Below are 26,708 nucleotides of genomic sequence, written 5' to 3'. Positions count from 1 at the left end.
AACAGAAACAAGAATTATATCAGCACGATAGGTTACAAACCTCAAGTCGTGTGCTGGTGATAAACTACATGCTTTATTCTTGATTAGTTCTTGAAACTCTTTCAGGATCTTTAAGACTCCTGCTGACCTCTTGACATATAAGTTTCTCTTTGTCAAATACCTTTAATTGAAAACAAATATTCGAGAGTTAGTGCGGATTCTTATCAAGACAAACACTTCACACAATTGGCCTCAGTTGGTCTTTGTTTTACCCAAAACATCACAACTTACCAGTTTCAAATGTACAAGAGTAGAAAAAATTTTACTCAAAGACAAGTGTTATAAACCTTCTTTAAGATATGTCACTCAAGTTACAATCTTGGAGTATAACTCTAAGAATTGTTTTGGAACGAAGTATGACTCATCCTCTTGATTTAACCACTTCAACAATTCATAACTCCTCTCCTTAGCCATAAGAATGGACTAAGATGTCCTTAGAGGATCAATTGTGATATGGTTTCATAATCATTAAGATTATCATAAAACATGATACTAAAGTACTCTCCCATCTTTTCATATTTGAGAAACTTTTATCTTTCTGCCTAATTTGATTCTTCTCATTCATTCTGCCATACATTAAAACTTTTCCAATGTTTCAGAATTATACTTAAACTTGTAAGTATAACCATATTTACTAAACTTTAGTAAATCATGACGAATAGTCTTATCGATCTTTGTGGTGGACTTGACCATTGCACAAGAATGTGTACCTGATCCTTTAGTCTTTCACTTGACTCACATGTACATGTGAACAAGGAATTAGTCTTAATTTTCCAAAGATGAAAATTCTTATTCATCATACAATACAACTTGCATGATTCCAAGTTCCGGTCCAATTGAAACATAGGTGAGAATCCTTCCTTATTTGGTAAATTTAGACACTACCACAAATGAAAGAATCAAATTCATATTTCCAATATTTCTAGAAACATACAAACATCAATTTTTCATAAATGTCATTGCAAGGAGATATAAAATAAAACATGAGAAAATTTGATTTATTTATATAAAATGCAGAAAAAGCTTTTCCTTACAATGCAGTTACAAGTGAAAACTATGCTATTACATATTTCCTAGCAATCTATCATAACTCCTAAGTAGTAGCTCAAAAATCCGATCTTCGAACCATACGATTGAAATCAATCTTCGCGATCAGATTCAGCATACTCTTCTTTTAACCTTCATTTCCTTTACTTGATCCATGTGAATTTGTCATAACCATAATCACAAGACAAGGTTACTGACAAATCCAAACTCATATGGACTGAACTTGTTCAATCTTAATTTCTTGCCACCTGGCAGCACAAGGGCCTACCATTGCTTCCAAGTTGTTATGCAAACAATTGAGAACTCATAGAACTCACACGCATAGTCAACCAACTAGAATGGCGACAAAAACAAGAATATGTCAACACGATAGGTTAAAAACCTCAAGTCTTGTGCTAGTGATTAATAACAGGTTTATTCTTGATTAGTTCTTGAAACTTTTCAAGATCTTTAAGACTCCCACTTACCTCTTGACATATAAGAATCTCTTTGTCAAGAAACATTACTTGTCAAACAAATAATCAAGAGTTAGTGTGGTTTCTTATCAAGACAAACACGTCACACAATTGGCCTTAGTTGGTCTTTGTTTTATCCAAAACATCACAACTTACCAATTTCAAAGGTTCAAGGGTAGAAAACATTTTACTCTACATTTGATAAGTGTTATAAACCTTTCTTAAGATTATGTCACTCAAGGCTCAATCTTGGAGTGTGACTCTAAGATTTGATTTTAGAAGTATGATTCACCTTTTAACTTAACCATTTCAACAATTCACGATTCCTCTTCTTAGCTATACAAATGCACTAAGATGTCCTTAGAGGATCAATTGTGATATGGTTTCATAATCACTAAGATAATCATAAAACACAATACTCAAGTACTCTCCCTTCTTCTCAGATTGGAGAAATTTTTATCTTTTTGCCAAATTTGATTCTTCTCATTCGTCCTGCCATACATTGAAACTTTTCCAATGTTTCAGAGTTATACTTAACCTTGTAAGCATAACCATATCTACTAACTTTTAGTAAATCATGATGAATAGTCTTATCGGTCTTCGTGTGGACCTGACCAGCGCACAACCAAGTGTACCCAATCTCCTAGTCCTTCACTTGACTCACATATTCATGTGAACATGGAATTAGTCTTAATTTCCCAGAGACAGGTTCTCATTCATCACACAATACAAATTGTATGATTCCAAGTTTCTATCCAACTGAAACTTGGGTGATGGGAATCTTTCTTTATTTGGTAAATTATGGCACTACCACAAATGAAAGAATCAAATCTATTTTCCAATATTGCTATCAATGGAAACATATAAGCAATAATTTTCACAAATGTCAATGTAAGGATACTTATAATAAGATAAAATCAAAAAAAAATCTTTATTTATAAAAGTGCAGAAAACGTGTCCTTACAATGCAAATACAAATGAAAACTATGTTGTTATCTAGTCCTAAGTAATATGTCATAACTCTTAAGCAGCAGCTCAAAATTTTGATCATCGAACCATGCGATCGAAATCCATCTATTCGCGATCAGAATCAGCTTACTCTTCCTTTAAGCTTCTTTTCTTTTCTTCTATTCTACAAAACATCAAAATGTAATTACATTATATCATGTATTAATAATCTCCAAATAGGAACTTAATAGAGTTAGACAGTGGACTTAGCTGAAGTAGAGTCAAACATTTTGACTTTACCATCTCTTAGATCTCTCGGGTAGTCAGGGCAGCTTCGCTTCCAATGTCCCTCTAAATGGCAGTAGAAACAAATGGTTTCTTTCGCATCAGCACATGAGACAATCACAGAACTGGCCTTTCTCTTAAGTTCATACTTTTTGACTTTAGCCTTTCGATAAGAAAATCAAACAAATTTTTTATGACAACGGGGGTGAATATATCAAGCTTTTACCCCCACTTAAACTCTTGTGGAATCTCTCATCTCACTTCCCCTCCTCACACCCTAGAACATAATGGTTATGTCGAACGTTGTCATCGGCATATTGTTGAAACAGGTTTAAGTCTCCTCTCTTATGCCAAGTTACCTGCTCAATTTTGTTCCTTTTCTTTCACTACAGCTACATACCTCATAAATAGACTAGCAACATCTAGCCTTAACAAATCTTCTCCCTACTTTAAGCTATTTCACAAACATCCAAATTACAACAAACTCAAAAGTTTTGGATGCCTCTGCTATCCTTGGCTAAGACCCTACTCCCCATATAAGCTTCACCCTAGGTCTACCCCATGCATATTTGTTGGTTACTCTCCAACACAAAGTGCCTACTATGCTTTTGACCCAACAACGTCCAAAGTATACTCATCTAGACATGTCATATTTGTGGAGAATAATTTCCATATGAAAAGCTATCCTTTACTACTACTGCCTCATCTATAAATTTAGATGATTGGGTCCAACTCTCCTTACCCATTTCTAGTCGTTTACTCGATTCTACCCTTTTTTATCTTTTGTTTCCACTCCTTTCACCCAATCCCATGACACATCACCATCATCTACTAAATCTGCCACCTCCTAGTTCTCCATTTTGCACTCTATCCTACCTACTTCACCTCTTTATCCAACAGAACACTCAACCACCCAACCCTCCTCACATATTACCCATCATTCCTAGATGAAACATTTGGCGCTTGACATTCACTTTGTCAGGGAAAAAGTCAAGGATGGTTCCTTACAGGTTACCCATATCTCTGGGGATGACCAACTTGCGGATGTTCTAACAAAAGCTCTTCCTAAACAACTGTTCAATATCTTGACTGCCAAGATTAGCCTAACCTCACGGTTGTCCATCTTGAGGGGCAATATTAAGCATTATTACAGTCAATAACACGATTAGTTAAACCATTTGAGTTGCTTTCCCTAATACCTCTGAATGGTTATTTTTAGTCATAGATATTGTTTAGTTCCTCAGATAGCTCTTGTGATTACTCCTTTCCACTATTGTAATCGGGTATTTAACCCTAGTGTATCTTCTTTAACATACAATCGGATTTTCCCTCGCCTCTCTGATATTTCTTCATAATCTTGTTAAAACCTACCTTCGACTTTTAGATTAAGGTTTCGTTTCAAATCTAGGACTAAGAGAGAGAGAGAGAGAGAGACAGAGAGAGACAGAGAGAGAGATTTATATTAATTAATTAGGAAGAAACTACTAAAATGACAAATACGCCCTCACATGAGTGGCATGTGACCAACTTAATTGGAAAAAGATATCGACTGTTAAGTCAAGGGACCAATGTTGCATGATAGTTTCGATTTTGAACCATACATGCATATAAAAAAAAATGGATAAAAAATGGTCTGAAACTCCACTTTTTGGTAAACCACTTTGATCAATTTAACAATTTACTCAAAAAAAAATGCTATTATACCTTTTAAATTTGATTTTTACATTTTTTTTATAATTTGAAAATAAAAATAAAAAATATCAAACTCCCACCCCCACCCCCACCTACCCCCCCCCCCCCCCCCATCCCATCCACTACCCACCCTCCCTCATAAGATTTTGAAAATAAAAATAAAAAATATCAAACTCCCACCCCCACCCCCACCTACCCCCCCCCCCCCCCATCCCATCCACTACCTACCCTCCCTCATAAGATCATGACCATAAAGATTGTGGTCGGAACAAATACTTAATTGATCTTTTATTTTATTTTTTATTTTTTTAATATCTATTGTATTTTATTTTAATGTATGTCTATACTTGAATACATTAAAGTATAAGTCCTAATTTACTTATATATATATATATATATATATATATATATATATATATATATATATATATATATATATATATATAGAGGTTCAAGGTTCATTTGAAACAATATAATTTTGTGAGACCGTGAGATCAAATCTAAAAATAATTTTAAAATGCAATATAAATGGAAAATCCAAAAAAAAATTTTAATATTATTTTCGGAACTTGAATTAACTAAAAAATAAAAAAAAGTTCCTGTTTTTTTTTTAAATACGTAAAATATTCTAATAAAATATTACACTAACATATTCTAAAAAATAATTTTAAAATGCAAAATAAATGAAAAAATCTAAAAATTCTTTTTTTAAATATTATTTTCGAAACTTGAATTAACTAAAAAAAATAATAAATAAAAATCCTTTTTTTTAAATTCGTAAAATATTCAAAGACAATATTACACTGCACATATTCAATAAAATAATTTTAAAAAGCAAAATAAATTGAATAATCTAAAAATTCCTTTTTTAAATATTATTTTTGGAACTTGAATTAACTAAAAAAAAAATTAAAAAAATTAAAAAAAAATACGTCTCACGATCTCACAAAATTAAACCGTATCACATGAACCTCTATTACATCAGATATACTGCCAGAAGAAACCCAATCCACATGGGAACTAGATCTCCCACATTGCTCAAACCCTAGATCATTTATTTGGGCCTAAGGCATAACTGACAACACATGTTTATCTGACCCAATTGGCTTAGGTTCGTATAAGATTTACCAACAGAAATCCACTAAATGGCTAAATTCACAATATGTTTATAAAACGGGTTTTTGTTATCCTATAAACAACACCGAACGTGAGGCAACCACAACAGAGTGGAATAATTCACGATCATTACAAAAATATGATATAATTTTAATTCATTAATCAGGAGAAAAGCTAGAGCACAGAAACAGAATTGGCGAATCAGATCTCGACACGTAGGCGTCGAAGTTCGGAAGAGAATATTTGACTGGAAGTCAACGTTCGGCGCGCTAGAGCACGTATGTCATCACGGGAACAATCACGGGAGATCCGAACCAATTCCCATAGGGCACCTCCACTTACCATGTCTTTTGCATTTACTTCTGAAATTATAATAAAAAAATATGTCGATTTTAGTTGCATTTTCATTTCTAGCGGGTCAATGGGTAAAATAATAATAAAAAATAGCTAAAAAGAAAAAGTCAATAGTGTATGTAAGAAAGTTGATTGTTCAAACAAAACACACAAGTTCCTAAACCGTTTTATCAATTAAAAAAGTTTACAAATTTGATCCCTGTAGTTTACCAAAAATCACAAGTTCGGTCCAAAATTTTGTAAATGTCCCAATGTCGTCCTTAAGGTTGCATTTTGTTGCGAACATGATCCATGCCCCATATAAAATGACTTCAAATTTTGCATTGAATTTGTGATTTTGTGTAAAGTATAGGGACCAAATGCTCTTAAAAAGATTCTTGTTGTATCGTTGAAAGGAAAGATTTGTAATGGAATAAACATTACCATGTTGTGCTAAATGACAAAGTGCAAGCTCAATGTGGCGCCTAATTATTGATGCATCATTGTTGGCATTTTGTACAATCCATGGAAGTGCTCCATCTTCTATCAGCATAGACTTATTATTTTTGTTCCCTATAACACATTATAATCAGTTCAATATTTTTAGCAGTACGCATTATAGAATTAGAAACAAAGAAAAAAAAAACCACAATGGTTTGTTTAAAATTGCACGTTTAGTCCCTAACTTTTCTTTTGCACTCGGATCGTCCCTGTGGTTTGATTTTATAGCATTTTTTGTCCCTGTGGTTTGATTTTGTTGCGTTTTTAGTCCCTTACATACATAAAGTTAGGGACCAAACATGCAATTTTGACCAAACCACAGGGACGAAAAATGCAACAAAATCAAACCACAGGGACGATCCGAGTGCAAAAGAAAAGTTAGGGACCAAATATGCAATTTTAACCAAACCACAGGGACGATTTTTCAGTAATTTACTCAATAAACAACTTGCAATTTATTCTTCCATTTTAATGTCATATATGTCTATAACATATTTCCCATTGTTATCAAAAAATAAGTGAGACTAATTTTGGTTTGTTTCTATTTTACAGCTATTATAGATATTTGATAAGAAACAAAAATGTGGGCTTATAGCCACTGTAACAATGTTCTGTAGTGATTAAAACAATTTTTTTTAATGATTACACCATTATACTCCTTTTTTTATGATCTAAAAACCATTTATCCAGTTTAAAAATAAAAAGTTAAAATACAGAAAAAAATCACATTATTGTACTTGAACTACTTTATCAATTTATGCACACTGAAGAATTATTTAATTATTGATTATTACCTTTGCTAGAAGTTCTGGACTCACATTTTGCAAAATTTGCAACTCCACGAGCAACTTGAGAAAGAACATCTGGATGTCTTGACCTAACCATCCCCAGCAAAGCCTTAATTCCACCTTCAGATCGCAACCGAGTTTGGAGTTTATCTGGAAATTGCAACCACATACATTCATTAAATAATTCCCACTATAGTCTGTGTAACATATTTTTATGATTATAACTAAGTAGATTTATTAAACTACAATATTGTAATTGGGAAGAAATGAAAGTAGGATTCTATAACAAACAAAGAAGTAAATAGAAGTAAGAAAATAAGCAGTACCATTTCCACATAGATTGGCAATAGCTCCAGCTACCATTCGTAGAGTCTGTGGATCTTCAGCATCAGCTGCAGTCATTGCCAATAGACTAATCCCACCTTGACCCATTATAAGTTCTTGATTAGCTTCTGTAAACACCACAAACAAATTAAAACATGCGAATTAGCGAAAATTCAACAGCATTTTACCTAATCGTATATTGGTTTTATCCAACTTATTCATTTTTAAAAAGACAACCATTAGAAATATGCCTGATTATAAAATGAAATATAATTACAAACAAAAAAATATGAGAGAGAGAGAGAGAGAGAGACCATTCATGGCAAGATTTGCAATAGCACCAGCAGCTATTCTGCAAATAGTTTCATCAAAGCTTCTACTTCTAAGAAGTGCCAGAAGTGATGAGAGTCCACCAGCTTCAACTATTCTTTCTTGATTTGTATCTGCACATTCACAGCATGAATCGACTTTTAAGTTAACTTTTAGGAATGATTAATTGAATTTGAATTTGGGTATATATTGGAATCATTTTTGTTATCTAAAATCACCAAATATAACACCAATTTTTATATCTAAATTAATCTTAAAATGGGGATGCAACATCTTTCTATTTAACAATGTAATAAATTGAAGGGTTAAGTGCAAGAACTAGGGACCTACTTCTGCTTTCATTTCTTTCTATTAAAGTATTTTACTTTAAAAAATCCTTATCAAGGCATTGTACTTCGAAAATTCTACCCAGTTGCATCATTGTACTTCTAACTTTACCTTATTAAAGAGTAAATTACATGAATGGTCCCTATGGTTTACGGTAATTTGCACGTTTGGTTCCTAACTTATTTTTTTTAACTCTGAAGGTCCCTAGTGTTTGCTTTTGTTACGCACTTGGTCCCTGTCTTACCTGAAAAGACTATTTTGCCCTTGATTTTTTAATTTTTTTAAATAAACACACCCCCAATCCCACCCCCTTCACCTTACCTTACCTACCCTATCATTTTTCCCTATTTAAATAATAGTTTTTTTAGGTAAGACAAATACCAAACGCGTAACAAAAAGAAACAGTAGGGACCTTCCGAGTTAAAAAAATAAGTTAGGGACCAAACTCGCAAATTACCCCAAACCATAGGGACCATTCAAGTAATTTACTCCTTATAAAAATTTTAAATTTCAAAATTTTACTCAATCACGGCATAGCACTTCCAAATTTTTCTTATTAAGACATTATATATTAAAAAAACAGGTTAATATTATAAAAGACCTTATATTTTGGGTTTTTTCCGGATCAAACCTCAACTTTATGTTTTTTCTGAAAAAGACCTTGCATTTTTTTTCATTTTTTCCGCAGAAAACCCTCAAACTTTTAATTTTTCCAAAAAAACCCTCTAACTTTTTATTTTTTTTCAGGAAAAATCCTCACATTCAACAAAAATTTCAAACTGCTAAAAGGGCCAAATCGGAAAAAAAAAAAAAAAAAAAAAAATACAAGGTCGTTTTCAGAAAAAAAAAAAAAAATGTCGAGGTTTAATCTAGAAAAAACATAATAAGGTCTTTTTATGATATTAACCCTTAAAAAAATCCACCCAGCTATAGTAGAGAAAATTGTTTTGTATTTAGATGAGACATTGCTATAATTGATAGATTTTTCAGTATACAAAGAAATAGAAGTATATTGCTATAATAAACAAATAAATGAAAGTATGTTGCTATTTCTGTCATTTAACGCTATATAGAAAACATGTGAAGAAGGTTACAGAAACTAATGACCTTCAGCTGCTAGATTTGCCACCACCTTCACTGCATGCAAGCGTACATTAGGATCTTCCGACTCTAGCAAAGACAATATTTTTTGCAATCCAACTGTGTAATTTGAATTAAAAAAAAAAAAGTTAGAAGAATATAAGCCATCAGTTTTAGGTGATAATTGCAAATCCTGCATACCATGTTCGTGAAGATTGGCTATTGATGTTGTCTCCCCATTGCCTCGATCATCAATCTGTGAGTATCTAGACTGAAACAATGAAATAAAGAATTAGGTACAACTTAATATAGCTCTAGCAATATACTTGCATCTTTTTTTGTGTATTATAGCATCTTACTTTCATTTCCTTCTATTACAGCATTGTACTTTCGGTTGCTTAGTTATTATGGCATACATTGAAAAATCAACTCAATTGTAATTTGTATTTTGTAGCATGTACTTCCAACTTCTTTTTCTTTTTTAGAATGTTTTACTTTAAAGAGTAAATTACGTGAATGGTCCCTATGGTTTGGGTAATTTACACGTTTGATCCCTAACTTACTTTTTTTAACTCGGGAGGTCCTTACTATTTGTTTATGTTACGCGCTTGGTCCCTACCCTTTGTTTTTGTTACGCGCTTGGTCCCTGTCTTACCTAAAAAGACTATTATTTAAATAGGGAAAAATGGTAGGGGTATGTAAGGTAAGGTGAGGAGGTGGGATTGGGAGTGTGTTTATTTAAATAAATTAAAAAATAAAATAGTCTTTTTAGATAAGACAGAGACCAAACGTGTAACAAAAACAATCAGTAGGGACCTTCCGAGTTAAAAAATTAAGTTAGGGACTAAACACGCAAATTACCCTAAACCATAGGGACCATTTGTGTAATTTACTCTACTTTAAAAGAAGTACTCAATTATAGCAAAATGAGAATTGCTTTGTATATGGACGCCATTGCTATAGATGGATAGATCTTTCAAAGTACAATGGTAAGACAAGAAAAAAAAAATGAAAGTAGGATGATATAACAAACAAATGAATGAAAGTGAAGTGCTGTTTATTGCATTTATCCCTTTATTGAAAAGTAGCCACATACCTGACCAGAACCAAAAGAGAGTTGAGACAATCTACTCTGTAACATCAAAACCTCATCTTCCAGTTTCTGTTTCTGACGAGTCTCTTCGTCCAATAAATTTTGAAGCTTTACAACATCAGCATTTGCATCTGCCTAGTCCATGAGGATAATATGTGATGTAATACATATTCAATTAAAAAAAAATTAAAAGGTTTAAATATATATATATATATATATATACATCTTATCCTAGTTGGATATCATAACAAACCAGACCTCTGTAGGGCAAAATTGTGAATTTCTAAGACTGTGAATCTCCTCTTCAGCCCGTTTACGTAAAGAAATTTCTTTTTGAAGCATTATCTTTAATTCTGTAACATCTTCATTGGCATGATCATTATTACCCTGGTGACATAAAGAAAGTGAGTGAGACTGATGAAAAAATGAATTTTGTAGAGCAAGATTCTATGGATTCTTGAATCTAAACACAGCTGCGTTGGTATGGATGAACCCTTTTGGGTTTAAATGCAAGAAATAGCAATGTATTTTCATTTATGTGTTTGTTGGAGCATACATCCTACCTTCATTTCTTTCTATTATAGCAGTGTAGTTTGAAATTTTTAACTAATTACAGTAATATCATATAACTACAAAGCAATTTCACTGCTCTTGATAAGAAAAATTTTGAAAATACAGTGATATAATTGGGTAGATATTTCAGAGTACAATGTTTTGATAAGTTAATAAGAATAAGATTATGAGTATAATTTCGTAATAGAAATGGATGCAGGATGCTGTAAACAATAAATGAAAGTAATCAAAATATGTTGATATTTCTTGCATTTAGCCCAAATCGTTGAAAAAAGAAATAGGGGAAGAACATAGATAAATTATGTAGGATTATGATTACATCTGCACTGTGATTGCCATTACTGAAGCCATTGGTTACACGTTTTGGTTGATTGTGCATCCACTTTTCCTCGAGCTTTTTAATTGATTCCATGTAGTCCATCTGGCATTTCATTTTCTCCCTCTACAACAACATAAAACATTTTAAAGGCAGCAGAAATGCTTAGAAAAGGTAACAAATGAAGTGTCTGTGTGATAAACAAACTTCACTAGAGGGGCACTATGGAATTGGAATTCAAGATTCCATTCCATTGCATGTTCGGTGTCTAAATGGTCAGAGACCATTCGAATTTCGTGTATGATGGATTTCACCATTCTCAGACCAACTCCAGTGGAGCACCAAAATACACCATTTTGGTGTGAAAATAAACTCCACGTACCAATCTGGTGTTATACTATTCACTTTATAGTTTACACCAAATTTGATTTTATACATAAAGTGTTATATATTTACTGTAAAAGTTAGAAATTAATTTATAAAATATATATCATTATAAAAATCTAATAGAGAGCTTTAAAATGAAGAAGATATTAAATATTATATTTAAAATTATTGATATAAATTTTTAAGAGTTATCAGCTTTTTTTAACAAATTTTCATAACATAAATATTAAAAATAATAATAATAATAATTACTTATCATAATTGTTATGCTTTAATATAATACTATAATAGTAACAAGGATACAGTATTTATTATTATAATATTATATATATATATATATATATATATATATATATATATATATGTGTGTGTGTATGTGTGTGTGTTGATTCTATGGTTTTAGTGTGTGGTTGGAGTTGGAAAAAGATTTGGAGTTAAATAACACCATTTTGGTGTCATTTTTGGTGCTATGGTTTTGATTTTTGTTTTGTTAAAAGACAAAAATAACTCTATTATGTATTGAAATAAACAAAAATTAAAAAAAAAGCATGCATTTACTATAAACAATAAAAATTTAGTTATAAATGAAAATATATATAACTATTCAACTTTTATTATTGACTTCCATTTCATAACCTGTCAACCAAAAGCATGATAGATTCTATTCCTTTCAAATCATTCTTCAACACAAATTCCCCCTTAATCTGGATGAAGCATTTCCAATTCATACCAACTATTTGGAGGCATACTTAACAAACTTTTTTTTTTCACAAAATTCATTGGTTTAAAAAAAGTACTATCAGAAGGTAAGAAACTGGAATTGTGTTTACAAAAATACCTTTATTTTAAGGGTATTTTATGAACAAAAACAAATAGCTCATCGTCTACTTATTGTACTTCTCTAAAACAATGGTGTGTTTTAAGAAAAAAAAAAAAAAACAAGTAGTTTGTTACCCATGTGTGACATTAACCCTTGAATTTATTCTAGAGGAAAAAGTTAATTACAAAAACACATATCCAAACTAACCTCCAAGGCTTCTGTATAATTAATTTCAGCTTCAGAGATACGTTGTTGTGCTTCAATTGCTGTCCTTTCAATCTCATCCTCAAATGCTTTCTGTTGTCTTTCGTTTTCTGCAATGAGTTTATCAATCTGTGTCTCAAGCTTTCTGCACAAACTTTTGTAATCAAATTCCTCCTTGATTTTCAACATGTTCTCCACCTTCATAGCCTGGAATAAATTAAAAATGACAAATTTACTATTTACTTCACAAGTAATTAAAAAAAAAATCATATTAGAGACAATGCGTCTATGATAAATTTGAACACTTGGACTCAAGAGAGAGGCCGCATGTAGTCTGGCTAAGGCTGTGTTTCTCTATTTTCCATTAAGTGTTGTTTGGATGAATAATGTTTAAATTTAATTTGAGGAAATCATTGCAAACATGGGGAAATGGAAGAAAAAATAAATAACTAAATAAGGGTAAATTTGTAAAATTGGGACTTAATGGGAAAACCTATATTCCCTGCCTTAGTCTACTAAATCGTTCTTCTCCATTAAGTCAATAAGAAATACCAATATAGATTACCATAATAAGGGCTTGTTTCTTTTGTTCCCAATAAGCGATATATAGGTAAATGTAGTTTTTTGTGGAGTACGTATACACAAAGCTGTTTCTTTATTCAACTGGATGAACAGTCTGAATGTGAGTAAATGACCATTTTACCCTTCTGTTCAGAGAAACGTGACCATTTTACCCTCCTATCCCCATCAAGCCCATAAAGTCAAAAAGAAAAGGCACCTAAAGCTCTCGTTTAAAAATATGTATAACTCAAAAAGATCAAAAGTACAAAAAGGTGAACATTCGTAACAGTATTAACTATTTTGAAATGAGTGGGACCTAATGCATGATGTTTTTAGTTTTTACTAATACATAGATTCTGGACAATGTGTCCACAAATGGTCAGTTTTATGCAAAAAAATAAATAAATAAATAAAATAGTTTCCGTTTAAATTTTAAGGCCTTCAAAAGCTTAGTTGCTCACCCTTTGTCCAAACAATATAGTGCTTGAAGTTTCTGCACGATGACGTGGCGATGGGCCAACAGTTACAATCAACGATGTTCTTGCAGTGCCTGCAAATAGAATAATCGTAGGGTTTAGGGTTCAGGGTTTTAGTACATAGTGTTCAAGTACAAACATGATATAAGTTATAAACAGAATAAGTAAATAATTTGGATGTATTATTTCTAGATAACTTGCCTCCAAATGAATCTTTAAGCAGCCTCGTCAGCTTAGAATCTCTAACGGGTACATGAGGGCTATTCTCTGCAAGAGCATTTATGCACTTCCCTAATGCACTTAATGAAAGATTTATAGATTTCGCTTCCTCTAATGTGTGTCCTTCACTTCCTGATATAGATGTAAGAAATCCAAGCTATATACTATCAGGTCTGTTTCAAAATCTGTTTAGTATGTTTTCAGTTTTTTATGCTTAAACTCATAGTAAACTTTTAAAAACATAACATTAAAAATATTAAAACTAGGTGCACCATTTTAAGTCTTTTTGTTGAGATCATGTCAAGATAACTTCCTTTGGGTTTATAAGAACCCAACAAGAAGATAAGTGATACACACCTGACTTATGAACGCGCTCAGAGCCTGCAAGATCTACAACAACTAATTTTCCTTTCCGAATAACTGGTGGCTTAGAATTACGGCTCATGTGGATAGAATGGTCATTTTCACTTGTGATCTCAGATTCCATATCCGTAACAGACCTCTTAATGTGCACCTGACGTATCGTATCAAAACAAGAGCAATAGTTATCAACTTTGATATACATAGTAAACATCACATAAGGGCAAATTGCAGGTAATAGCAATGTACTTTAATTTCTACCCATAATAGCAACATACTTACATTCCGTTATAAATATAGGCATTGTACTTAGTTGTTAGTAGTTACATATGGTGAAGAAAATGAAAGTACATTGCTATTATGCGTAAGGAATTGTAAGTATGTTGCTACTATTGGTTGCATATTGCCATCATCAGTAAAATAAAACAAAAACTGAAGCAGGTTGCTATTATGGGTAAGGAAATGAAAGTAGATTGCTATTATGGGTAGAAAAGAAAATAAAGTAGATTGTCTATATGGTAAAATGGACGTGAAACAATCTACAAGAGTTGAGTTATTTTACCATGAGGATTGCATGACTACGGGAAGATTCGGTATTGAGTTTTGTATTGGCAGCAACTCGATGAGCTTCTCCAAGACGCAATAACTCCATGAAATCCTGATGAGTTCGTATATCTACGAGAGTTGCAGCTGGAACAGAAACATCACCTGTTTTTGGATCTTCAACAATTGCAATGTTGTCATTTGATGGATTTAGGAGGTCTTGAATTGTCTCCATGTAAAGCTGCACATATTTTAAAAACAAATTTGATCAAAAGTAGAAAGGTAAGGGGGTGTTTGGTTGGCAGAATGTTTGGAAGGAACGGAAATGGAATCTCAAGGAATCATAAGTTATCACATGTTTATAACGTATTTACCTGCAAATATGAGATCATGACAGAATCAGAATCCCGGCTTATGTTAGCAAGTATATCTTCCATTGCACGCACCATGATACCACGAGCTGATGTGTCTTCATCACCCAATCTTCCTAGAGTAAAAGTCTTCCCTGTGCCCGTTTGACCATAAGCCATCACTGTCCCATTGTAACCATCTAAAACACTCTGAAATCAATGGGGTGTAACAATTACTACATCCTCAAAATTTAACATAAAACTAGAAACAGGAAAACTGAAATTCTTTAGGCATGTGAATTAAGACAAGCAATAAGTTATCATATGGTATGATATCACCCACCTCCACTACAGGTTTGGCAACAACTTCATAAACACGCTTCTGTGATGCAGATTCAGTTAGCACTTCATCAAACTCATAAGTGTCTGAATCCCAATTGTTCTTTCGAAGTTTTAATCGTTTAAACTGAGATAAATGAAGATTTGCAACAGTAAGTAATGATATAATTTAACGAAATTTAACTGGAAGAATGTAGTTAGTTGCTCCTAAGTTGTAAGAAGTATAATTGTCACACCTCTGGTTGCAATTCCACACAATCAGCAAAATCAGCATCTGCCACCATCTCCTCAGCATTTTGAGGTCTCAATCTGACAGCTACTCGAACTCGACCAGAAACTATATCACCAATTCAAGATAACAAAATTAAATCGACTTTGTAGTTAGGGCATTAACCTACCCCCAACATGTTGGGAAAAAAGACTGTTGATGTTGAATAATGATCATTGGTGCCTTGGTATTAACTAAGGTAAAGTAAAACTTCTAAATTCTAAATTCTGATCAGCATTCAGAATCATTTAAAGAGTGTGATAGTTACTACATTTGGTCATTAACACTTTTGGCAAATGCCTAGGCTACGGAAGTCTTTATCCAGCAGCTCTGGGTTGCAACACGAATATCGGCATTTATGGAATTTAAATTTTAAACCAACAAAATCCTGAATTTATTTTAAAATCTATCTAAAGAGTTAGGATACAAGTGCAGGCGTACTGGTATGATAAACAACTTGAAACTTTTAAAAAGAATGGGATAAGAGTACAGTGAGAATATTGCACATATTACATCACTTTCGACTACAATATGTACACAACACTACAACAGTTGTCAGTTAATCAAGTATAAGAATCATCATGCTATTCTATATCTTACATCTTGTAAAATCTCCAAGTCCATAAGTTACATGCATTTTAAATCTATTACAGAGCATCCCAAAATCCTCAAGTATGCAAACAGTAACACACATACGACACCAAATATTCAAGTATTCTACCTTCCTTGATAAAGCTTTCACATTGCCAGGGTTTATTATAATATCACATTTTACTTTTCATCATCATCAAAAATAAGTTATTTAAATGCTACATGTCTATATGATATAAATTACTAATTGTCATATACAACTATCAGCAGTATTCATTAATCCTGGTCTAATAACAGAGCTAATTAAGTGCACTAATGCTACAATGCTGTTAAATAAGTGTCCAGGGGATAGAATGCATATGCTGTACAAATTAGTAGCTAAAACTAATCCACAAACAACGTTCAGAATGCCTTATCTAGTCAAACAGTTCATGGATCTCGCAGTAAAATATCACCACAGCTGCTAAAAATGGAACTATAAACAAATCTAACAGAAGCGTCCGTACATCACGAATAGTCTGAGAGATCAGCATTACGAAAATGAAAGCTGAACTCGAAAAAAAAAAACGCCAACACACCTAAAACTCACCTGAATCCTCGAAACCAGCACTGGAGTTGCTACGACGAACAATAGAATTCTTCGATTTGAAGGAAGAAGATGCTCTGAGATTCGATGAACCAGTTGGTTGAACACGATCCACCTTCACCGTCCCCCTCCCATTCCTATATGAAGCCATCGTACCAAATTCAAACTGAACACCGCCACCGCCTCTGCCGCTGCCGACGCCGATTACTTCATGTAAACCTATATGAGATTGAAATTTTGAAGTTACTCTCACTGTTTCACTTTCTCGAAGAGTGTGCTTGATCCTCGTATGCGGAGTTCAAACAAAGGGAGAGAATTGGGGCCCAGTTTGCGGTGCAAGAAAGGGCGTAATGAAGAGGCAAAGTACAAAAGACTACAGAGAGAGCGTTTGAAGTGTTTTAATTGTACATCGATGATACATAGTAGTCGGTAGATGCTCAAACAATTTTCATGGTGGTAAAAACAATCTCGTCTTTTGTTTGTGTGGGATTATCAGAAAGTTACATGACGTCTAACAAATATTTACAAGAGTAAATTACAAATCTGGCCCATGGGTTTGTCCAAATTCACACTATTGGTCCTAGTATTGATTTTGAAACATGGTTGTCCGTATTGTTTGTATATTATTGCATCGGTGGTCCCTAGTCCATATCAAAATACCATCTTATCCTTTCTAATATTTTTTCATTTTCCTTTTTACCCATTTACATATTTTAATAATTTAAAAAATATATAGAAAAACTCACCCCACCTTACCTCTAAACCTTTATCCCTTTACCATCGACCCCTTATCCTTCTTCACCCTTCATCATTGGATCGCCTCCTTATGTCATCTTCTCTACATTGAAAGTTGAAACCAACGAAAACTATACTATCCCAAAAATCACGATAAAACGTTTCGTTTTTTATTTAGATAAACTCATTGTTTTCATAAAACCCAAGCCACAAAACGTAAGTGTCAAATACAAACATCCCAAATTTGGAGTATCCAAAACAGATAGAAATCAAAAGTGCTGAGGATGTGTATGATCAAGATTTCATCTTTCCCCAATCATTTGAAGTACCTAAAACAAGAAATCTACAAATATTAGCTCAAGCTTAGTGAGTTTCCCAAAATACCTCATGGAGCAGTACCCAACCCAACCATCCGAGTTTGTTGGCTTTCTGCCTCAACCTAACCATCCAAATATAGCAACATATGCAATTATCAATTAATCATACAATGATCCTACATTAAATACATAACACAACAAATGGGTCGGCCTTAATGCCTTCAACCCATAGGCATAGTGAGAAAACTCACCTAAAAACCAAGATGAAAATTGAAAGAACGCAACTTTGAGTATCGACTCTACAGGTCACCTATATAGCAAAAGAAGGACCAATCCTTAATCCACAACTCAAATACTTCCCAAATTACCCTAGATGACCTAAAGTCAAACTTGGTCAAAGTCAACGTTCAACGATCAAAAGCAACACCTTACTTGTCGACACGTCATGGCCATCCTTAGCCACATCGTAGCTGCTAAATAACAAAACAGACAAGCCTTAGCTCAGTCACCACATCGTGGCGACCTAAGGCCACTTTGTGGGCACTAGGTAACAACTTAATGGGTCAAGTCGTTCTCGTCGATTTTATGGGCTCCAAAGCTCATATATAGTCCATTTTATGGTCTAAGTGGATAAAGTTTCCAATTTTATCCCTTTAGACTCTATAATAGATAGAGATTTCACTCATAGATCTAAAAAGGGGCAAAACACAACTTACTTAAATCAATAAGCACTTAATCTTGAAGACCTCTAGTCCAACACTCCAAAAAAGGTTTCTAGCACCATAAATAACATAAAAATCCATGCTTTTCTGACATGCATGTCTAATGCATATCTTGAACTCCTATTAGGTCAAAATGAGGGTTTATTGCTAAAAATTCATGCATGACACCAAAACTCATTTTTATTCTAGATCCAAAGCACCATATACTCCAAATGTCCTGGAGATTCATAAATTTGCAAACTTTATGAGATCTCACCACTCCAACCAACAAGAACATGAAATTTAGGGACAAAGCTCAAGATCTAGCAACCTATCATGATAAAAATCGAGTCTTGGATGCTTACTAGGTCCAGAAGAGCGTTATAACAAAGGATAGGGAATTGTTTGTTGAATCTTAGCTCACATCATCTTCTTTATTCCTCCAATGGCTTCAAAGAACATCAAAACGGGCTTTAATAAAGGAGGAAGGATATTAGGGTTTCTTAGATCTTAAGGAGGCTGGTGGAGGCTGAGGGTGATCAAACCCTAGCTTCCTCATTCCTTTAAATAAGGAGCAAAACCCTAAAAATAGGGTTTGTCATTTGCCAACTGCCACGTCGCGTCCATATATTGCCACGTTGTGTCAAATTAAATAAACACGTGAGCTTATTTTGTTATGGCACATTGTGGTGTGTCCACCATGCTCTGACAAACTCTAAAATGTCAAAAGTTGAAAATGTGAAGTACTTTGGGATCTGGGTGTTACAATGCCCCTTAGACTGTATCATTCACAAGGTTTATTTGACTACATCATTCACAAGGTCTACCGCCATGATTAGAACCTCAATCTCTATTAGCATGTAGCAAGAACAAAATCCATCTTTGTTGAATCTTGTGTTGTAACTCATGGTTTGAGTATTTCGAGAAAATAAGTGATGGTTGACGGATCAATGTTAGGGTTTAGGGTCTTAGAATTTATATTACGCCTGATTGTGTTCTTTATGATGACATCCAATAAAACTCAAATGTAGAGCGGTGACCTCGATCAATACAGGGATTACATGTATAATTAGTATTTTGAGCTTTTGAGTGAGTTGTGACCTTTCTTGGTTGTGAAAGAGGATCATCAAAAGGTGATTTTTCTCTCAAGACTTTGGATCCATCACTTTCTCTCCTCAGTGTACCATTTCGAGGTATAAAGCTCCAAACTTGGCTTATATTTCTTTAGATCTTAGTTAAGCCTTGATTTTCATCCTTTTTGTCCCAAAACCAAGAGCTTTGTGAGTATGAGATACTCCAAAGCCTTTGAGTTGTCCTTTCAGACATGCTAAGTCATAAAAATGCAATCTTGGATCTTAGTTTGTCCCCATGCATAAGTATTGGTGTTGAAAAGGATGGAGCAAGCTAGGTTTTTAGTGTTGAGCACTTTATAGCCATGTAAAGGCATAAAGTTTGCAACTTTATGGCCTTAGAGGTCTTATTAAGCTCAGATCTGAAGTTTAGACGTAAAGTCTTAAAGCATTAAGACCTTGATGAGGGTTTTGCTTTTGGGTGCGTACGTTAGGCGTAAAACCCAGTACGTCACACGTAATGCACCATGACCCGATTCCTTTTCGTTTCAGACTTGTATGCAGGGCATACAAGATTGTACATGGGGCGTACAACCCAGTTCTAGTAATGAGTCATTCTTAGGCCTTAAATCATCGGGATTGGCTTGTTGGGCTTTGACCATAGAGTTTTATGGTATTGGGTCACTTCTAGATTTGGGCCCATGTTGGACTTTGGATAACCTTTGGGTTTGGGCCTAGGATTTTTAGGCTAAATGAAAAAGGGTAAATTGGCCCTTTTACCTTGGATATTGGACAAGTAAAGTAGATTTTTAGCTATGGTTTATGTCCCAACTATTAATTGGGGCTTTGTTTGTTTAGTTAGCACAAGGATTTTTCTAGTCCAGTAGCCCGAGCATTTATCTGATTTTTCAATACTTTATGTGAGTTTTCTTATTATACCCATGGGTCGAAGGCACCAATGTCGGCCCATTACTTGTTATGTGGAATGCTAGTTGTCTATGTGATGCTTGTATGAAAGACCAGGATCTGGCCCCTGACATTTGTATAAAATACTAGGATCTGGCCCTGGCAATTGTATGAAAGACTACGATCTGGCCCCTGACAATTATATGAAAGACCAGGATCTGGCCCATGGCAAGTATATGAAAGACCAGGATTTGGCCCCTGAAAATTGAATAAAAGACTAGGATTTTGCCCTAACACTCGTATGTAAGACCAGGATTTGGCCCCCGACACTACAAGGAAAGACAACGGGGGTAGCCCATGTCACACGTATGTTTCGTGTATGTAGTATTTTAGGGAACTCACTAAGTGTTATGCTTACAGTTTATGTTTATGGTTCTGGGTACTTCCAGTTCAAAAAGGAAGGGCCCGACGAGATGGCACAGCATCCTCCCCTCATGATTTCCGCATTTGATATATGTGTACTATGATGTTTTGGATATTATTATTTGGTGTTGATTTTGAATAATTAATGAATGATTTGATAAGCTTTTAAAAAAATATTATTGTTTTTGGGTCGTTACAAGTTGGCATCAGAGCCTTGGTTTGAGGGATTCGGGCACACTTTCGAATGTATCAGAACTCAAATTGAGGAAAATATAGTTTTTTTAAAGAAATAAAATGAAGTTAAACTTTTAAACAGATTTTTTTATTAAGAAGAAGGGGTGTGATGCTTGCAATCAGCCCAACTCAAGTAAGTGGTTCCCAAATTACTCATAACTATGTATTATGAGTAGTCTGCTTGATATGAGAATTGCATACTAGATTACGGCTAAGGATACCTTTAGGAATCATATGATAGAATTGCCTGATTTGCATGATGCCTAATAGCCTAGGGGAATTGATGCTATGTACTACATAGAATTGATATCAACTCAGTTAATTGTTATGTGTATGATTTTAAAGTTGTATACGATTAGGATTATGTAGCCCTAGAATGATCGAATTGACCTCATTTCTTGTTCCTTTTTTTGTTGTGGACTTAGGGTAGAATTATCATTTGATAGTCTATGTGATCATATTTTGTGTATAACTTTCATGCGTAGGGAAACCACCGGTGTTGATTGAGGTTCTTAGTATTGCGAGTGGTGGGAGTTGAGAATTCCTACGAGAGTCTAGGATATGTATGTTGTATAGCATAGGATTGGTTTATGGTTTTAGTATGGTACTTAGAGGAATCAGGATTGACCTTTAGGAAGGTACACGTAGGTGTGAAAGGTAGTATTGGGCTCGTACTACTAGAAGCACAAGACCTATATCTGAGACAAGAGCAGGAAACTCTAAGGACGCCTGTGTAGAGGAATCCCCTCGAGTCCTTTGCAGATTGTGTATATGTTGTGTTTCAATTTGGAGGATGGTAATGATTACTCGAGGAGGTTCTAGATCTGGTTCTAGTTCTACCATTCTGGTTCAGGTTCTGGCTCCAGCACAAACCGATTGACGAGCGTCTACGTGAGTTTATTTCAGTTGAGGTTACTCGCGGTATCTTGGTGTAACAACCCGGATTCCCATGTATTTATTATTATTGTATTTTTGGTGAATTGTGAGGGGACTCGGCGATTTGGAGCTCAAACTCGCCGAGTAGGATCGCAATTTTGGATGCGGGTCCGCGTCTGGACTCGGCGAGTCCACGCTGTTTAATGAAACCCTAATTTCCGGGGTATGAGACCTATTTAAGGGGGTTTATGGCCGTCATTTGCAGCCACCAACCCCAGAGAGAACCCAAAGAACCAGTGAGCACTTTGTGAGAGAGAAGAGGAAGATCCTTGACTATTTGTGGGTATTTTTGCATATAGAAGAGGATCAAGGCAAGAGGAGACCAAAGAAGGTGCTAATCCAATGATTTCTGAGCTCAGGGACTTCATTTGAGGATCCATTCGTTCCTTTCTCAATCCTTGTTGTGAATATTAGAGTTAGGGCTTCTTTGTGGAAGAGATCCATGGAGTAATTGGCCTCTTCTTGTGTTAGTACTTTAGATCTGGACCCAAAGAGGTCCAGAGACCCTTTTCCCTCAAGCTTTATGGGTATTAATGGAGGCCATGAGCTTAGAATAGCATTCTAGAGATCATATCATCAAATAAGGCCTTTGGACCTTTGCATGAGCACCGAGATTGTGACCTTACGTGATGAATGTGCTTGGAAGGACTGGATCTAGGGGTTATTGGAATGAATTTGACCTCAGGAGTGAGTTTGAGTTCATGCATGGCATAGACTCGCCGAGTCCGAAGAACAGACTCGGCGAGTAGCATGAAGATTGTCCATAACCACTCAGCGCGTGGTGTTGCGGAGTTAAGGGGCTAACTCAGTGAGTCAGGGAGAGTCAGAGAGGGTTGATAGGTGGACTGAGTCAAACTGGAACTCGCCGAGTTGTTTTGAGACTCGGCGAGTTGATTCGCGGTGGCCCCGCGATTCATGCCAGGTGGAACTCGTCGAGTCAGGGGAGTACTCGACGTGCCAAGAGAGAATCCGAGGGAGTTAGCGAACATGTGTAGACTCGCCGAGTCGCTCTAATGTACTCGTCGAGTCCGGTCAAAGTTGACCGTTGACTGTTGACCATAGTTGACATGTGTTGACTTAGTGGGGTTAGTCAACCTTAGTTGTGAAAATGTTAATTAGAGATGTATTGTATTATAGTAGGATTATAGCTCGGGGGATCGAGTACGAGTGGGTTCAGGGATTTGCGAGCTATCGAGATACACGAGGTGAGTCTTCTCACTATACTTTACCTTGAGTAGGTAACTAGAGTTATGTGATATAGTGCTTGTATGCTATATTTGTGTTATGTGTTGCGCTGCATTATTCTTTGTGATTTATGTTGTGCATGTTTACAGAGTTAGAACCTGAGGGTTCACAGAGTTGGGTGCACGGACCCACAGAGTTATAGCCTCGAGTGGCTAATATGTGTTATATGTGGTATTTTGGGGAACTCACTAAGCTTTGTGCTTACAGTGTTTGGTGTTATTTGTTTCAGGTACTAGTGACGACCGTGGGAAGGCGCCAGCTTGATCAGTACACACGCATGGGATTTTATGATTTTGAGATCTTGGGATTTTTGTATTACTTGGATTGTATTTCAAACATGGTTGTTTTATGAATATTAAGTGAATTATGTTTTTATAAAATTTAAAAAAAATTTGCTTTGAAATTTACGGTGTTACACTTGGATGCTACCCTTGTGTTGTTCGGTACCATCAAGGAGGGGATTTTGGAGCTAATGGTTGAGAGGCTCAGGACCTTTCGAGTCGATATTGTTACAGATTAGATTAGAGCTCGAGATCCCTCATTTCGGGAGCTCAAGGATTGTGGAGCTCTTGAGTTCGTTGGGGCTAAGGACCCCATTATTATCCATCGTTGGATCGCTGACACGGAGAATGCTTAGTGGATGATATTTTTCCCTGAGGAGGAAAATGTGGGATTTACATCTTGTCTGCTGAGGGATAGAGCACAAGACTAGTGCGAGGAAGTTACACAAGTTGTAGGGACATAAATAGTGGTAGTGATGACCTCGAAGGATTTTGTTCAGAGATTCTAGAAGGAGTTTACACCAGCTATCGAGGTGCAACAGCTAGCGAGGGAGTTCCACGACCTTCACCAGAATACCGAGACTGTGGCAGAGATTACCGCCAAATTTGGGAAGAGGGCTTTGTTGGTCCTACAGTACATTGCGGACGAGGAGATGAGGAAGACGAGATACCATGATATGTTGAGAGAGGATATCAAGGAGTTCGTGAGCTTTTCGGGGTGCAAGACCCTAAATGATATGATCGAGAAGGCTCGTGAACGGGATATTGAGTTGGAGCTTCGGTCGATGCGAAAGCTGGAGCAGGTACAGACAACTATGGGCCAGGCAAAAAGGCCTAATGCTTATGATGCTCGTACCAGAGGCCAATAGGGATGGGGCCGTTGCGGCAAGTGAAACAATCTGCACAGTGGGGCTTACCGAGCGCTGGGATCAGGATTTTGTAGTTATGGCCAGTTGAGCCATGTGAGTAGGGATTGCCCCAGGAGTGCTCTGATTTCCTTCCATTGCAATCAAATCGCCCATAAAATTTTGATTTCCTGAGACTGTTTGGAGGAGCAGTCCACTTTGAGGATCATTGATGGTCGTCCGTCCAAGATAAAGGCACCTATAGTGAAGATCATGGCTTTTCAGTTAACCACCGACGAGGCCCGTGTAGTGTCGGATGTGGTTAATGGTATGCGACTTACCCCTATCTTTTATTGCTTTCTTTATTTTGTGCTCATGTTATGCTAGATTCTGTATAGGGAGCTTTTTGGTCAATGGTATGATTGTTCATGTTTTGTTTGATTTGGGGGCTACCCGATCCTTCGTATCTCTTGCACTTAGCAATAAGTTTTGTGATGCTTCGGGGACAATGGATTCTCAACTGGAGTTAAATATTGTAAATGACTGAACTATGATTGCATCAAGGATTCACCGTGGTTGTGTCTTGAATATTTTCAGTGAGAAGTTTTATATTGATTTGGTGTTGATTCTCTTGAGATGATCAAAGGGTATCATCGAGATGGATTGGTTGGGCCCCAATGGGTCCATGATTGATTGTGAGCGGTAGTTGGTCAGAGTTTGAACCACAAGTGAAGTAAACTGGTTATTCCTGGTGAGAGAGCCTTGTATGGGCCAATTCTCTATTCAACTATGAGGACCAGTAGATATTCATGGCAGCCACCATGGTTCTTTCCTAGATTTCTGTCTAGCAACACTCGCACAATATCCACAACCAGCAACAACAGCCTACACTAAACTTGAACAAAATCCACCCAACTGGTGGCGTATAGCGGTCGGAGGACATCATCGGAAAAGGATTAGTTGTTGGGGAAGCAACAACGGCTAACAACGGAAGACAGAGCTAAAACGATGCACCGATAAAACAACAACGAGGGTTATGATTTGCAAATGACAGCATAGGCGACGACGTAACTCCTTGGTGGTATCGGCGACACAATTGACGACGAAGCAGAAGGAGGTGGGACGCGCTTCCGAGAATGAAAACAATGCAGTCACGACGTCGACCTCCATTAGCCCCAGGATTCATTGGCAGCAACTTCAGTGGCGTTGGTTGGTGGTTCGCGACCTTGACAACGGAGGGGGGTGGCGGCTGCTGGAGGGAAGGAACAAGGTGGTAGCTAAAGGCTTAATAGGGTTAGGGTTAACATAGCGAGAAGGTGATGAGTTTTATATGCCCGCTCATATCGAATCTTGTTCAATGTACGCCTTTAGTCCCTCCTTCCTAATTTCCTTTCGAATAAACATAATTTACCATTTATACCCTGACTTCTGAAGCCCCTTTCAACTCAAGTTCGTAATTTACCCAACAACCCTCAGTCTTTCATAATAAGTACAATACTTACCAAACACCCCCTGGCTTCTAAAAATCTTCACAAAATGAATCTCAGAATTACACTTTAACCCCGAAAACCCAAATTATATCATTTAGCTCCCCGAAACTAACACCTCGCTAAATATTATGGGTCTTAGGGCTACTATTCATTCATTAATTTGTCTATTTATTTATTTAATAAATGGGATGTTACAATGCTCCCCCACTTAAATTAGATTTCGTCCTCGAAATCATTCCTTACCATTCCTGTCACACCAAACCACTCAAGTGACATGGCCACAATCCCGAGAATAACCCCAGCCTTCCCAAGGCATTCAAAGCCAACCCTCGTAGGATTCTAAAACCCGAAGACAAATGAATTTCTTGCAACATGATCACATTTACTCAATCTGACATCTAAAGTCTCGAGATCGTCTGTCTCCAGGACAAACTGCCCACATCGAATCATTAGCAAGTTCATTGTACTTATATCTTAACTGGCTACTCGACTTATGATATTATTTAGTCCATCTGTAAACAACTTAGCATATGTCCCGAATGACAAGCAACTCCACACACGGACCCCAAATTAT

General features: G+C 35.6%; 1 protein-coding gene across 1 annotated transcript; it reads right to left on the bottom strand.

The window, feature by feature from the left end:
• Positions 1-5,589: 5,589 nt before the first annotated feature.
• ARK2 (armadillo repeat kinesin 2) lies at positions 5,590-17,353 on the bottom strand. The gene is made up of 19 exons (XM_078986632.1): positions 16,955-17,353; positions 15,743-15,843; positions 15,511-15,633; positions 15,192-15,377; positions 14,837-15,058; positions 14,272-14,428; positions 13,897-14,046; positions 13,681-13,769; positions 12,662-12,865; positions 11,251-11,373; positions 10,617-10,745; positions 10,362-10,493; positions 9,467-9,536; positions 9,293-9,385; positions 7,843-7,971; positions 7,531-7,656; positions 7,211-7,354; positions 6,360-6,488; positions 5,590-5,944 (listed from the first exon to the last, which is right to left on the bottom strand). The coding sequence occupies exons 1-19, from the start codon at positions 17,100-17,102 to the stop codon at positions 5,784-5,786; spliced, it is 2,616 nt and encodes an 871-aa protein (XP_078842758.1). The 5' UTR covers positions 17,103-17,353; the 3' UTR covers positions 5,590-5,783.
• Between the last annotated feature and the right edge of the window lie 9,355 nt (positions 17,354-26,708).

This window comes from Lactuca saligna, chromosome 3, assembly GCF_052625555.1.
Source record: "Lactuca saligna cultivar CGN05327 chromosome 3, ASM5262555v1, whole genome shotgun sequence".
NCBI lineage: Eukaryota > Viridiplantae > Streptophyta > Magnoliopsida > Asterales > Asteraceae > Lactuca > Lactuca saligna.
Note: the sequence above shows the minus strand (reverse complement) of the source record. Positions and strands in the feature narration are given on the sequence as shown.